The sequence below is a fragment of the Cuculus canorus genome, chromosome 12, assembly GCF_017976375.1.
Source record: "Cuculus canorus isolate bCucCan1 chromosome 12, bCucCan1.pri, whole genome shotgun sequence".
NCBI lineage: Eukaryota > Metazoa > Chordata > Aves > Cuculiformes > Cuculidae > Cuculus > Cuculus canorus.
In genome coordinates, this window is record NC_071412.1 from 252,594 (window position 1) to 267,107 (window position 14,514).

Consider the following 14,514-nt stretch of genomic DNA (forward strand, 5'->3'; position numbering starts at 1 on the left):
AAAGTATGTATGTTCTGTTACATGAAGCAGCTTTGGATTTCAAGGTCCCCAAGTTGCACACTGGGTCTGTAGGCACAAAGTCTAACATCAGGCCATTGGCAGTAACGCTCTCAGCATTGTTCCTTTTCACGCTAAGGGCTCTTTCTGAGGCTGTTTCTGGAGCTCCACAGAGAGATGCTCTCCCTTGCACAGCAGCCATTTCCATCACGATGGTGTTAGCGCTGCCACCCTGCAGCAAGCTCAGAGCACCCTTGTGCTGCTACTGCATAAAGTAAAGCACACAGTCTGCCTTACAGAACCTGACATCTGAAAGACATTAAATAGAACAAGCGGTACCAAGGGCACGGCGTTCCAAAATTAATGGAAAATTTTAGCCTCAGTTCCTATGGGCATTGTTTGTCACTGCAGTTGTTCTCAGACAATCATCCCTGCTGCTCTCTTTTCCCAGGTGACATTGATCCCAACACATGATACTGAGGTGACACGAGAATGGTACCAACAGACCCATGAGAAACAGCAGGAGCTAAACATCATGGTACTAGCAAGCACCAGCACTGTTGTGATGCAGGATGACTCTTTTCCAGCCTGTAAGATCGAATTCTAAATCTCCCATACTTTGCGTTCATCCATTGACTCTCCAGTCACCGATGCAACATCAGAGACACCATCAATCACAGTCCAGTTCTTCTCTGGTTTAGTCCTCTACATGGTTCCCATTTGTCAGGCAATCGGGTATCCATCTAGCTCAGCACTGGATGCCATGAGAAAGAAGTGCAGGGCTCTGTAATATTCTGGACTGAGCTAAGAGTTTGTGCAAGAGCAGTTGCAGGCCAGGGGCACTTCACTTTCCCTGCTTTATTCTGCTGCCTGTACAGTTTCCGTAGACTATCTTGGCTGCCTTGCTGCTGTGAGAGCTTGTTCTACTCTCTTCCTGGCTGCCTTGCCATTTAACCTGTAGCACCATGAACCTTGTCTTTCTGGTGAGGGCCGAGGTGCTGCTGCTGCATGACGACAGTGCATGGGGGGCAGGGGGGCAGAGAAGAAAACTAATTTACAAAGAAAATGCATCTGGGAGATGAGGGGAGGTGAAACCCTCCAACCGTAACATGACAGTGAAGGTCATTCTTCCGTCTCCCATCCTGAACATACGGGTGGTGGTCTGAGCAAGGGGACCTGTGCTCCAGCTAGGCAGGACCACTGTATGCCAGCTCCCATGTATTTGGTTGTGGCATCCTGCAATATCTGCTCGCTATGCTCCAGGAGCTGGGATGAAGGAGGGAGGATTCAGCCTTGTGTTCTTTGCTACAAAGAGCACATTCCTAACCTGCTAACTTGAGCTTTGCACACACAGAGTGGCCAGGTTCCTCCCGCACTTCAGCGGCGTGACAGCAGGAGGCACAGAGGGGTTGGTGCCTCAACAGTCACACAAAAAAGAGTTTCCAAACGCACAACTACAGCCCTCTCCAAAGCCAAAGGGCTGAAACAACCCTGGCTGCTGTTGGCCTAGGATATCCAAGCAGCCTGCCTGTCCTTGTAAACCAAAGGCTTGCGTGAGTATTGTGGCGAGGCTGCTGAGGGACCTGCATGCCATACTGAGAGAGGCTGGCGTCTGGCCGGTGCAGCTGGTGCATGCCAGCCCTGTGAGCAGCAGCAGCTCCCTCACTGCAAGCCTCTGAGCTGTGTTTGAGCTTTTTGTTGTCCCTGTAAGTGTCTAGGATGCGGGGAATAGCACCTGTAGTGTAAGGAAAGAGAACCTCCTTCCAAAAATACTTTGGGAAAATAGTTTAGTAAGCATAGTTGCTCTTAGTTCCCCAGCCCCGTGGCAGGGACATGCATACCCTGTTGCCAGCACAGGCGAGGTGCTGTGCACACCTTGCAGCTCACAGCCTGTTGCAAGCACACCTCCCACGAGCACACGTCCATACCCTCTGGCCATCCTGGCAGAAGTGTTGCTGTATGCAGCGAGTGCTTCATTGCTACAGAACAGCCATTCAGGCCTGCTTGGTGCGCACACCCTTCTGGCTGTGGGGCTCCAGAGTGTTGGTGCTTGGGTGTGCTGAGCCTGCAGCAGCAGGGAGAGCATTGCAAGAGCATCACATCACAAAAATGGCTGTTATCTTTCTGTGAGACAGAGAGCAGCAGTAGGGTGTGCTCTGCGGGAGAGATGAGACAGAACACAATGCTGCAAGGCTGGACATGGAGCTCAGTGGTATTTCCATCTGCTGTGCCACTCACCGTGCTTGGCGCTGAGCTGATGTCTGATTCCATAATAAGCATCCAAGGACCCTGTGTTGTGCTTGCCTGGGACACTTCATTCTCAGTGCTAATTTTCTGGCAGTCAACAAGAAGAAAATGCTTAGAAACCTATGCCTAGGACTAAAATGGAGTTTCTAGGGAAATGGTTCATTTTACATTTAATTTATATATTTATTTTTTTTTATGTGAAGCTGCATTTTGTGTGGCTTTAATATTTTAATTTATTCATGTTAACATGACACCATGTGCTCTTAGTGTCAGTTCAGAGGTTTCTCAGTAAAAATACTTAGATGCTGCAGTTTAAACAACAACATAAAAAGGACCATAGAGAACTTGCTGGCAGCGAAAGGGCTCTCTGCTCGCAGCCTGTAAGGCCGTGTCTAAAACCCAGCAGGTGCAGGACAGAGCCCGACGCCAGCAGCCGCTTCCCAGGAGCAGCCAGCTGTTTTGACACAACCGTTGTTAGGAGCGTGCGAGCTTACTCGGGGATTTAGCAAATCCCTGCCCTGTGCTGTGTTCATTTTACCCAGCTGCCAATGGGAGCAGCTGCCAGCCAGCGCAGGCGTGGGACGCCGGGCTCCAGACACGAGTGCCCATTGTTGAGTTGCTCCCGGGATCCCTGCACATGGCTAGGTATAAAAGCTAATGCACTAATTTTAGATAGACCCACACATGAATGTTTTCTCAGTTTTAAACTTGAAGCAATTCTGACCAAGTGGCAGCGATAGTGAGGCTTTGCAAGGTGCCTGCATCGTCCGACAGGTGTGCGGTCACTGCTGCGTGTTCAGGAACAGCACCTGCCCCCTGCAGCCGTGCTGCCTGGACAGCTTTATCCTACTCCAGTTTGCTTCCCTGTTCTCAAGGCTCCACACTATTTTTAATCTTTTGTGGCAGTCTGATCTGCCTTCAGCCTCTTTCCCTCTTATTTGTCTTCCTCCCCTCCCAATCTTAAAAAAAATTACAGGGAAAAAGACTTGTAAAACCGCCAGTTTGTAGAGTCTGACCCTGCACAGCCTACAGGAGCCAGCAGGACCCATCCAGAGCCAGAGGTAATGCAACACTATAGAGAGAAACAGTTAAACTCTGCTTTCGCTTGTTTCTGCATGTGGGCAACAACGTGTAATCTTCCTGTATGTAATAGGTACAAAGATACTATTCTAAACCTATAATTAAAAAAGTGAACGTCTTAACTGTATTGAAATGGCAACTTGTGCTCCTAGCTTCTTCTATGCTAAATGTTCTAAGAACAGAGCCCTGATTCTTTTCTTCAGCATCATGTTTCTATCTGAATTTAGTTCCTTCCGTTCTGTCCTTTCCATGTGAAACACTCTGTAACCGCTGTCGAGAGAGGAGCCTGACACATTAACAATAAAGCCACAAGAACACTTCCGACTGGTTCAAACCGTTCTTTGAGTGGGTCCCTGTAGGTAGGGGCACACGGACATTGCCACCGCCTCCTGAGCTGCCTCCGTGACAATGTCTTCAGGTGCACTCCAGCCTTTCTACTGCCACCAACCCTTCACCGGTGGCTGCCAAAACTCACTGCAGCCCGGAATTGCCAAGCCTCAGCCAAACTATCCCAGCTCCTGCAGGCAACATTTATGGCTACACCCAGCCAGAGAAGCAGGAGCACGTAGCAGTCATTTGTGCTCATCACTAGTTCCACAGTGGAGGCTGGTCACCAGTGGTGTCCCCAGGGCTTGGTGCTGCGTCCGGTCCTGTTCAATATCTTTATCAAGGACCTGGATGAGGGGAGCGAGCACAAGCTTGCAGATGACACTAAACTGGGAGGAAGTGTCGATCTGCTGGAGGGTAAGGAGGCTCTGCAGAGAGATCTGAACAGGCTGGGTCAGTGGGCTGCGGCCAACGGGATAAGGTTTAACAAGGCCAAGTGCAGAGTCCTGCACCTGGGACACAACAACCCCATGCAGCGCTCCAGGCTTGGGGAAGAGTGGCTGGAAAGCTGCCTGGCAGAGAAAGACCTGGGGGTGTTGGTCGACAGCAGCTGAACATGAGCCAGCAGTGTGCCCAGGTGGCCAAGAAAGCCAGCAACGTCTTGGCTTGTATGAGAAATGGTGTAGCCAGCAGGACCCGGGAAGTGATTCTCCCCCTGTGCTCTGCACTGGTGAGGCTGCACCTCGAATGGTGGGTTTAGTTTTGGGCTCCTCGCTACAAGAAAGACCTTGAGGTCCTGGAGTGTGTCCAGAGAAGAGCTACAAAGCTGGTGAAGGGGCTGGAGAACAAGGGTTATGAGGAGCGGCTGAGGGAGCTGGGGTTGTTTAGCCTGGAGAAGAGGAGGCTGAGGGGAGACCTTATTGCTCTCTATGACTACCTAAAAGGAGGTTGCAGAGAGATGGGTGTTGGTCTCTTCTCCCAAGTGGCGGGTGATAGGACAGAAGGGAATGGCCTTAAGCTGCATCAGGGGAAGTTTAGATTGGACATTAGGAAAAAATTGTTCCCAGAAAGGGTTCTCAGGCATGGGCAGAGGCTGCCCAGGGAGGTGGTGGACTCACCATCCTGGAGGGGTTTAAGAGGTGGTAGAGGTGCTTGGGGACATGATTTAGTAGTGGGCAGGTATGGTTGGACTTGAGGATCTCAGAGGTTTTTTCCAACCTAATGACTATACGATTCAATGATTTTGAGGAGCCAGAACTGGCTTTGGCAGGATTAAGCCAAAAATATCAGCTCCTGCCATTGTATCCAGAAATTGTGAAACTGACCTGTTCCTTTTTTCCCTCCTTTGCGACTCTCAGCTTTGCCACCCTCCTTCTCTTCGAGAGGGCTTTGTTATTACTCCCTGCTGCTGCTAAGCCAAGGGAAGCACATTCGAGCTGCTCCATGAGCGCTCAGTTTTCATAACACACTCTGCAGGCGTTCATTTGGAAGTGTTAGAGCAACTCACCAGGCCAAAGGGCCTTGACAGAGGCAGCTCTCTTAAAATCCCTTTTTGGCCTGTCCATCACAGGGAACAGGCAGAGACCAAACCTTGGTCTGGCATCGCTGCAGGTAGCCCAGCTGCCTGCGGGACAACACCTACCGCTGAGGTCAGGACTTTGCTTCCGCAGCACAAGCACTGATGGCCTCTGATCCCACAGACTGGAGGACAGACTTCACAGAACTACCAGTATGCAAAACACCAATATAGCCAGATAATTTCTGGCTAGAGGACTCCAGCAGCCGAAAGATGCATTCAGAGACTGAAATGAGGCGCTGATTAGAATTCATAGAAATATTCTCAATTTAGGGATACGGCGGTGTGTATGTTTTACCACAAAAACCATGTCCAGCAGTAGACAGGTATGGCTGGAGTTGGTGATGTTTAAGGTCTTTTCCAGCCTAATGATTCTATGATTCTCTCCCAGGCCTGAGCTCTCCCTGAGCCGCAGAGCCGCAGCTGCTTCCCAGCATCATTCCCTTTTCATTCACAGGGGAGAGAAATGGGCTAAAGATTGGGAAAACACTGTTAAGTAACCTACCCAGGAACTCGGCTGCCACAGCACTCAGCCATCCCTTCTTGCAGACCGTGGCTTTCGGTGCCCACTGAGAAGGCCACTGGGTGCTCTGCTGCCATGACAGCAGCAGCTGGAGCAGCAGCACTTGTGTTGCCCTGCCAAGCTGTGGGAGCACAGGACGGTGCAGCTGCTTTCCTCAGTGTGAAAAGGGAAGGGTTCCCAATGACAACGCACTCTCCAGGCCCCTGGTGTGTCTCCTGTGCTGCACAACAGCACGGCAGGAGGGCAGATGGCACTGGAGAATCCCTGGGCCATTTCCTTGCAATGCCAGGGAGCAGACGGGCAGGTGTTTGTACGCAGTAAAGTCCTGAAGGTTCCAGGGCCCCAGAAACATCGAGCTTCTAGCTGTGAGGCAGGAGCACTCAAGAGCCAGGCCCTCAGCCCAGAAGCCCCAGCTTTGTGACCTGCTCACGCCACCACTGAAGGAGCTGTGCCCAACAGCGGATGCTGGGTCCAATGGTCAAACTGGCAGCTGGGGATTATCAGTCATGAGGAAGAGGACACGGTACCCAACACATGCTTGGAGCTCATGAGAAGATGTAGACCAAGTGAAAGGAGCAGAAGACACTGCCCCAGCATCTTTGTTTGACCACAAAACACCCTGGGACCATGGAAGCCAAGATCTCCTCCCCAGTAAGACCAGTGCTTCCATGGAGGTGAAAAAAGAGGTGTCTTGCCTTGAGAAGAGAAGGCTCCGAGGAGACCTTATAGCGACCTTCCAGTACCTGAGGGGGCTACAAGAAAGCTGGGGAGGGCATGGAGTGATATGATGAATGGGCGTGGCTGTAAATTGGAGAGGGGCAGATTTAGTCTTGACATAAGGAGAAAATTCTTCACAGTGAGGGTGTGGAGGCCCTGGCCCTGGGCCCCAGGCTGCCCAGGGAAGCTGTGGCTGCCCCATCCCTGGAGGTGTTCAAGGCCGGCTTGGATGGGCCTTGGGCAGCCTGATCTAGCGGGATGTCCCTGCCCATAGCAGGGGGGTTGGGATTAGATGATCTTTAGGGTCCCTCCTAACTCAAACCCATTCTATGATTCTTGAGCAAAGCCCCAGGCCTGTACACTCACTTCAGGTGGGACAGTGCCTCTCCTAGGATGGTAGAAAACAAGCAAGGCTCACTGGTCCAGGCGCTGGCAAGCTCTGGCATACAGAGACTGCTGCGCGAGTCAGCACCAGACAGAGAGAGAAGCCCAGACCCACAGCGTAGATTTACTGTGAACACGTATCATCACAACACAGCGTGGAGATCTTTGGGCACAGCTGCACAAAAACACAGATCCTAGCTACAGACAAACACACGGACTTGTCCATAAATACGCAGGCGCAGGAGGCACAGCCCTGGCCAGCACTCAGGACACAGCAGGGACACTCGTGTCAGTCTTGCCCTCAGGCTTGTGCTCACAAGTCATTTACATAAATATGTATTAAATATTTTTCATTTTATATATAATAAAGATTTCCTTATTTGTTTCTAATAATCCTGATATTTTTTCATATAGCAGTTTCTTTGAATTTCTGTCACCAAGACTTCAGAGCTGCACCCTGCCTGACCCTTGGGGACTAGAAAAAAAACCCGTGTGTGTCCTCCCTGCTCACCCCTCTCAGGCTGGACCTGCAGGCTCCTGCCTGCCCTGGCCAAACAGGAAACATTGAAGTCCATGCCAAAGAGGCATTCTTGCAAGCAGCAGTCTTGAACCTGATCTCCTCATTACTCCCTTTCCCATGCTCATTCAGAATGCTTTCTGCTTCTCCTAGTCTTCCTACCATGGACTCTCTGGACCCGTTTTCGGTGGCCAGTGGTGAGAATTGAGAGAGGAAGCAGGAAGGAACAGAGAGGAGGTTGGTGGTTGTGACGGATCTGACTGCTTTAGGCCCAAAATGCCTTTCTCTGAAGGCCGTGGGCCAAAAGATCTCAAGGGAGCATCTGTCCCCTTTGGAACTACCACCCCTAAAGCCTTGGTTGCACAAATCCTCTAACTCTGCTGTCCCAGAGAGCACACAGCCCTTGAGATGTCAATGCAGCCCAACAGAGGTGCTCTGCCAGTACCAAGACTGCATTTGTTGTTCTTTTAACAGGGCAGATGGGACATTGTCTCTCGCTGAATGGCAAAGACCTGGCTTGTGGAGGAGCAGAGCAGACTCGTCCACATCCCGGAGTCTGGTGGCCTTGAGACATGTCTTGTGCTGTGACCAGCCAGCTGCAGGAGGGGCTGTGCAGGAAGGTGGGCTGCCTCCAGGCCAGAAGCACTTGCAGCGTGCTGTCCAGTGAGCCTCTAATTCTGCTGATCCTCCTGACAGAGCGACTGCAGACCCTCCACATGTTTTTCTGGAGGTAGTGGCTGCCCCTGGCAGGGGTGACCAGACAGAAGCTGACCTGGCAGAGCACTGTCCCCCAGCAGCACCTTGCCCATATGCTCTGGGTCCAACACCTCTCCCAGCAGCTCCTCCTCTTCACAGGACACCAAGCTCTCCTCCGATAGTCCCAGGCCAGCCACTCCCACTGCACACTCCTCACCTGGCTCCGCTCTCTCCCCAGCCAGCCTTACACCAGACCCTGCACCACACTTCGGGTCCCCTGGCTTACTTGGCTCTAATATTTCCCCAGCTGATTCTTCTTCATCCAGCTCCACCACACTCTTCTCTTCTGGGTTAGAGTCCTCCTCTGCCAGCTCGTTCTTGCTCAGGTCCAGGAGCCTGTCTGGCTCTGGAACCTTATTCCAGGCCAGGGTCTCTGGGATGATTGGCTCCACCACCAACAACCCAGACATCCCCACATCAGGGTCAAGCTCACTGCTTGCAAGCTGCCCCTCTCCTTGTGCAGGGGACTGGCTCGTCAGCTGCTCCTCGCTTTTGGGGGGACTGACAGAAAGTTTCTCCATGAAGCTGAACCGAGCGCCGCTGTCCACAGAGGTTGGGGAGGATGGGCCCGCACTGGAGACAGTACTGGAGGGGCCACTGCTGTCTGCAAAGAGGAAGAAAAATCTTAAACATTTAGCCGCTGCTTCCCCAGCCCGAAGCCTGGGCAGACCCAGGCTGTAGTACAACCGACAGCTGAGGGTTGCCAACATGCTATGCAACCCAGCAGGATCTTGCAGCAGCTCTCAGATGTGTTTCTGGCAGCTCAGTTGATAAAAACCCAGCACAAACACCATGCTTACCTCTTGTCTTACAGTGCTGTTGTCGTTACAGAGCAAAATGCTTTCCAGCTCAAAGCCCAACATCACATTTCACAATTTCCTCCATTCCCTCATTATTCTGGAACACTCTCAGCTTCAACTTTGCCCCCCTTGGTTCCTGACACACACAATCCCTGAATGCTGAGCTTGGGTCTCCAGCGGAAGAAGGAATACTGCTTTCCACTAATGCTTATCCTGGCCTTATGATGTGAGCAAAACCAGGGAATAGGTTGTGTCTAATCCAGTAAAGGGATGAAGATTAAACAACTGTTTTCAGTCAGATCAGTTCCCTGTCCTTGCTGCCAACAGAAACACATCCATGGCACAAGAAGCCTATAGCCAGGAGGAGAGCAGGACCACTCTGTGAGCAGCAGCCTTGAGTTGTGGCACTGCTGTGCAACTGCTGGCTAACGCTTTCTCCTGTGGGTGCCGGGCAGGTCTGCTCAGGGGAGACACCAACAGCCACCAGCTCTGCAGGGACTGTGGCAAGTGAGGAGGACAGCCTGTGAGTATAGAACAGAACTATTGGCTGTTCCCTCAGAGCTCTCAGTAATGGATGCACAGAGCCGGTTAGGAGAGGAAGGCATTTCCATGTGCAAACACTGAGCTGGCCATGCTCACAAAACCTGAGATGAACATGAGCTGCGTTCAGGTCCTCCATGTCCCAATGCACAAAGCAGAAGATGTTTGGAGAGACAGCATCCATCCAACAGTAGATGTCCCCAGGACATACAATACCAGCGACCCTTCTTGTGTCTTTCTTTGGAATCTTTCTCACAGGACAAACGACTGTTTACCCTTTTACCCATTTCCCCTTTCTGCTTTTGTTCCTTCAAGGACAGAGCATGAAAAACCTGGAGAACCACCAGGCTGGCTTCCACCATTTGGCAGCCTTTACTTCCCTCCCTCACCACCACATTCCCCCCTCATCAGGAAGGGAGGGAGCACTCACACCAAGGGGGCTTATCCGAGCGCTGGCGCAACGGCAAAGAGGATGATGACAGGATGCGCTGGGACATAAAGGGGTCTCCTGGTATCTGGCTGCCAATCATGGAATCAAACAAAGCTTCAAGAAAAAAAATACACAGATCAGTAATATTCGGATGGACATAAAGGAATGGCTCATAGCCCAGCAGTGATGAGCAGGCACGCCAGGAAATGCTCAAAAGCAGTGCAAGTTCAGAGCCATGCCTGTCCCTCAGCTCCTGGGAATCTGAGGCTAAGGTTTCCAAAGCTGGAGTTTGTATCCATGTCACAATACGTATGAGCACAGACAGACCTGAGCCACTTTCCTCCTGGGCCTAAATGGCCCAGGATGGCTCTGAGATGGATTCCACAGCTCACTCCTGGGCTGGGACACCCCGGAACAAGTTTCAGAGACTGCACTTATTGCCAGTCCTGTTGGGCCAATATGCCCCAACAATGTAAAAGACCAAAAGGTCTCCTTGCCTTGACTCTATCTGGGCTTTCCCAGAGACAAGCCCACCTCACAAGTACCTGCGGTGGACTGCACATGCGATTCACTGCAACTCTTGCACACAGCTGTCAGGAACTCGTTGACCTGTCGCAAAGAGAGGGAGTTGTGCAGGGTCTCCAGGGGATAAATGGTGGGAACCATGGAACAGCCTTCAAAACCTGGAAAGAAACCCAATCAGAAAATGAATAGAGCAAACAGCAACCTAAATCCATGCAGGACCACTCATGGCTGCACGAGCTGGTCAGTCTGGGAATCAAACAACAGGCACGCTCATGCCTAAGGTCACCTTTCCTAAGCCAAGAAAACCACTGCTAGGCAATCACATGCAATAACAGATCTGAAAGCAAGCGTCCAGGCACGCGCAGAAGGAGGGGGGAGAGGAGGAAACATACCTAGCAGCAGCCATGTTTGCTGCAAAGCCTGTGGCCCTTTTGCTAAAATAGAAGGTTACGATGGAGAACTTGGCACAACGCTGCACGCTTTACAGAAGCTGCAAGAGCCCAGTCTGGGACACTGCTTGCTCTCTCCCAGCAGTGAGGCAGCACCCACCGCCCCAAACACAGGGGGTGGCAGAAAACCCCCTCTCACAGCTGAGCTCCCAGGGAAGGGCTGCGTTGAATTATTTGTTCCCTTAACATAAATTCACTGCTGGCAAACCCAAAATTAGCAGAAATAGGTATCTCGGCATTTAACAGACACTTGCTCAGAGATAAGCTGCATCACAACCACTCACAATAAAGCCTTTGCTACTCAAACCATGACAGTGTGATGGCAAAATGTCTTCCTCTTCACCCAAGCCTCCTGGCAACACTTTGCGGCACCACACCAACCTGAAACCATCAGAGGAGCAAGGAAGAAATAAAGGAGTCTCTGGGTATATGGGAATGAGGGCTCCTCCTGCTCTGCACCTCCTGACTGTAAAAAGACGTCTACACTTCTTAAGCTTAGGCTTCCCATTCTGCGACTCCCTAACTCCCTCCAAGGAGCCCAAAAATATCCTGGAAAGCTACTGGGTTTGTCCCTACAGAGAAGGAAAAGTACTTTGAAATGCAAATCCAGCAGCTCTCCATGCCCTGCTCTGTCAGGATGGCTGCCGGGCACACTGACAGTGACCCCTGCAGCTTGACAACACCTACAGAGAAGACACAGAGCATCGGGACTATCTGCTAAAGGCAGTCTTTTTTTCCAGTCACTCCCAGGACAGTCTTTGCTCTGATCTGCTCACCCAAACCAGGCCTGCAGGAGGCAGGGAACGTGAGCCAGCAGATGGCATTTACAGCAAATCCGCATGCAGTGTGAGGAGGCTGCAGACAAGATCATCACCAGTCCACAGCGCTGCAGAGACATTCACGGCTGTAATAGCTACTGGAGATAAAAACCTTCAGACAGTCCAGAGAGGTTGCCTGTGCCACAACAGGCCTACAAACATCAGCTCAGGACAGGAAGGATAACAAGCCCTTGGCTAGGATGAAGGAATGGAAGACACCAGAAGAACACCATACTCTTCTGTCCCTTGTTGAGAAGTCCAGAGAGTGGAAGTGCTGAATTAGGAAGAGCATCTGTCCATTATTTTCTCATAGGCATTCTGGCAGGCAGAGCTAAAGGAAAAGGGTGAGGGTGACTTAACCACAGTCACATGGAGATGGTTGTAGAGCAGCACAGCACGAGGCTGATGGCATTTCACAACAGAATCTGGTTTAAGAGGGGCCAAAGGTGTCTCAGCTTTTGGGTTCTCCAAAGAAAAAAGGAAAAAGTTTGAATATAACACTGGGCAAAGTGACATGGTTGCACGATATGCTGGAGGCACTGATGGGGACCTGAGTGCTCAAGCATTCCTCTGATAAAAAGAGGAAATGAAGGTCCAGCATTAAAGGAAACACGGAACACTGACAACGCTGCTGATGTGAAATGACCCTCCTAAATCCTGCAAGGGCCAAATCCTGCTTGTACAGCTCTGCTCAGCACCATGTCACTTAAGCAGTCTCAAGCAAGCACAGAAAAAGGCAAAATTTTCCTTCTCGAGGTGAAGCACTACTGCTTTCAAGGAACCCCTCTCATCTGTACATGGCACTGCCTTCCCATATACCTCCCTTGACCGGCTCAGCTGCTGCGGGGAGGCCACTGGCAGCTTCATACCACTGCAGCAGAGCTAAAGCACAAGTTACCGCTCCAGATGGGGATCCTTAAGCCACTGCTGCTCCACACACCTTTAGTAAGGAACTGACATCTTAGGGCGGGGGCCACAATAATAAACCATGAGTGCAAACCTCAGGAATCATTCCAGGCAGTCAGGCACGGCATGCAGACTGCATAGCAACTGCCGATGTTTCCTGACGCTCTTTTCCAGGGCCTACGGGCACGGAGTCTGCCATCTGGACAACAGCAAAAGAAATTAGGCAGAATTCCACTCTCTTTGTACCAAAGTTGAAGAGCAGCCCACAGAGGAAGACACTTTAATCTCCATTCCACTCCGGTTTGACTTTGCCTGTTGCACACAGGGTGCAGAGGGCGATCTACACCAACCACAGCATGGCCTGCCCCACATGGAGAGGCGTGTGGCAGGGGACTGTGGACCAGAGCTGCTAAAAAGCAATCCCAAAGTCAGTTGTAATCTTCTCCAGTCAAGAAGTACAGTGTGGGTCTGCGTCCAAACTTTTTGTTCACTAAAATAGGAAGAAATCATCTGTTAAAGAAAACATGATTTGGTTGTGGGAAAAAAACTTGAATACAAAAACCTTAAACACACAGAGGAGCCTGCTGAGCGTGTGTGGTTTTGGATGTCCAAGGAGACCACATGTGACGTGAGGTAGCATCTCTGGGGTAGTATCCCCTCTGAAGCGATGCTGCAGCAGCTGATGCAGCAGGTGATGCAGCCTGAAGAGCTGTTCTGCGTGTGAAAGCACCAGCAGTACAATTTGGCTGGAGGAATACAGGTCCTGTCCTGGCTTGCCCAGGCACACTGATGCCAAAGCTGCTGGCCCACCCACGTTACAGCCGAGTTAACTTCGTCCTAGTTTTGAGTCCTTCTTCCTGGAGCTCCTTGTTCTTGGCACGTGCACACTTCACTGCGTGCTGTCAGAGTCCACCTGGGATAATCATGGTCTACAAAGAAGTCTTCCCAATGTTCAAGGTGTGGCTCTCCCCTTAGAGTAAGGCTGTTCCAGAGCTGCCTGTACCACAACACCCTCCCCCACCCCAACCCCCACCCCGCCCCCCCAGCACTTGATAAGAGCATTAAGAAAGTGATTTGGGTACAAGGGCCCTTTTGCAGAGATCACCTAGCACACTGTACCATATAAAGCAAACGGAGGCCTATGCCTGTCTCACGTCTTCTGTCTAAACCAGAGAATCCCAGCTTTCTAGGAGACACCAGCAGGAAATGAGAGATACAGCTCTTGTGAACACCTGCCTCTTAGCAGATGAACTCAAAGAAAGAGTCAAGAAGTACCACCCTTTTGCCCGGACTGCACAATGATGAATTCTGAGATAGCCGACACCTGTGTTAGGATTATGTGGCTTGGATGCCGAGCAAATCCACTCTGAGTGATCCCTATGGCTGTGTTACCTCACTGCTCCTTCACCACAGGTGTAACGGGTACTTCCATCCATTTAGCTGTGTCTCTTTCAGTCACCCTGAGGTCCAAAAGACAATTCAGCCATAGATGTTAGCAGCAGAACTAAAATAAGCAGATTTTTATGCTGGGAAAAGCAAAGAAAAAGGGAAAACACAAGACCTTGAATTCGTTTGCATCTTCTTGATTACCTCAGGAGATGTCCCTGTCTAAGCCCTCAAGAGGAAATTGATAGCGCTTTATTAAGAGGAAGCATCTAATTTGAATCGAGGTAACACAAAGTTCCCCTAAATTCTGTGTATGTCCCAGAGAGACAATAAGAAAGCTTACTGTGTGAGATGAGTTGGAAAAGCTGAGCTTACATGGAACACATGCAGCCTCCAGGATGGGATCAGTGGTGGTGTGCTTTTGCCTCAGAGCTGGTAATTCAGCAGATCGCCTGAGCCACCGGGCTAGTGGCCATGACAAGGATCCGTCTTCAAGTAGTCCGAATGGTACATTCCTCAGCTGTACTAAGAGTGAG

The 14,514-nt window shown here is 51.0% G+C and overlaps 2 protein-coding genes across 11 annotated transcripts in view; one reads left to right on the forward strand and one right to left on the reverse strand.

Annotated features, from left to right (window-relative positions):
• The window catches only part of MAP1A (microtubule associated protein 1A), a 58,542-nt gene extending 54,899 nt beyond the window's left edge, over nucleotides 1-3,643 (forward strand). For both annotated transcript variants that reach the window (XM_054077284.1, XM_054077285.1), the window contains exon 6: nucleotides 449-3,643. In XM_054077284.1, coding sequence (XP_053933259.1) covers nucleotides 449-604 — 156 coding nt within the window. In that variant the 3' untranslated portion in view covers nucleotides 605-3,643. The remainder of the gene's footprint in view (nucleotides 1-448) is intronic.
• A 1,374-nt stretch (nucleotides 3,644-5,017) lies between these two features.
• Nucleotides 5,018-14,514, reverse strand: part of PPIP5K1 (diphosphoinositol pentakisphosphate kinase 1) — a 56,164-nt gene continuing 46,667 nt past the window's right edge. For all 9 annotated transcript variants that reach the window (XM_054077294.1, XM_054077295.1, XM_054077296.1 and 6 more), the window contains 3 exons: nucleotides 10,440-10,577; nucleotides 9,895-10,008; nucleotides 5,018-8,728 (listed from right to left, as the gene is read on the reverse strand). In XM_054077294.1, coding sequence (XP_053933269.1) covers nucleotides 8,040-8,728; nucleotides 9,895-10,008; nucleotides 10,440-10,577 — 941 coding nt within the window. In that variant the 3' untranslated portion in view covers nucleotides 5,018-8,039. The remainder of the gene's footprint in view (nucleotides 8,729-9,894; nucleotides 10,009-10,439; nucleotides 10,578-14,514) is intronic.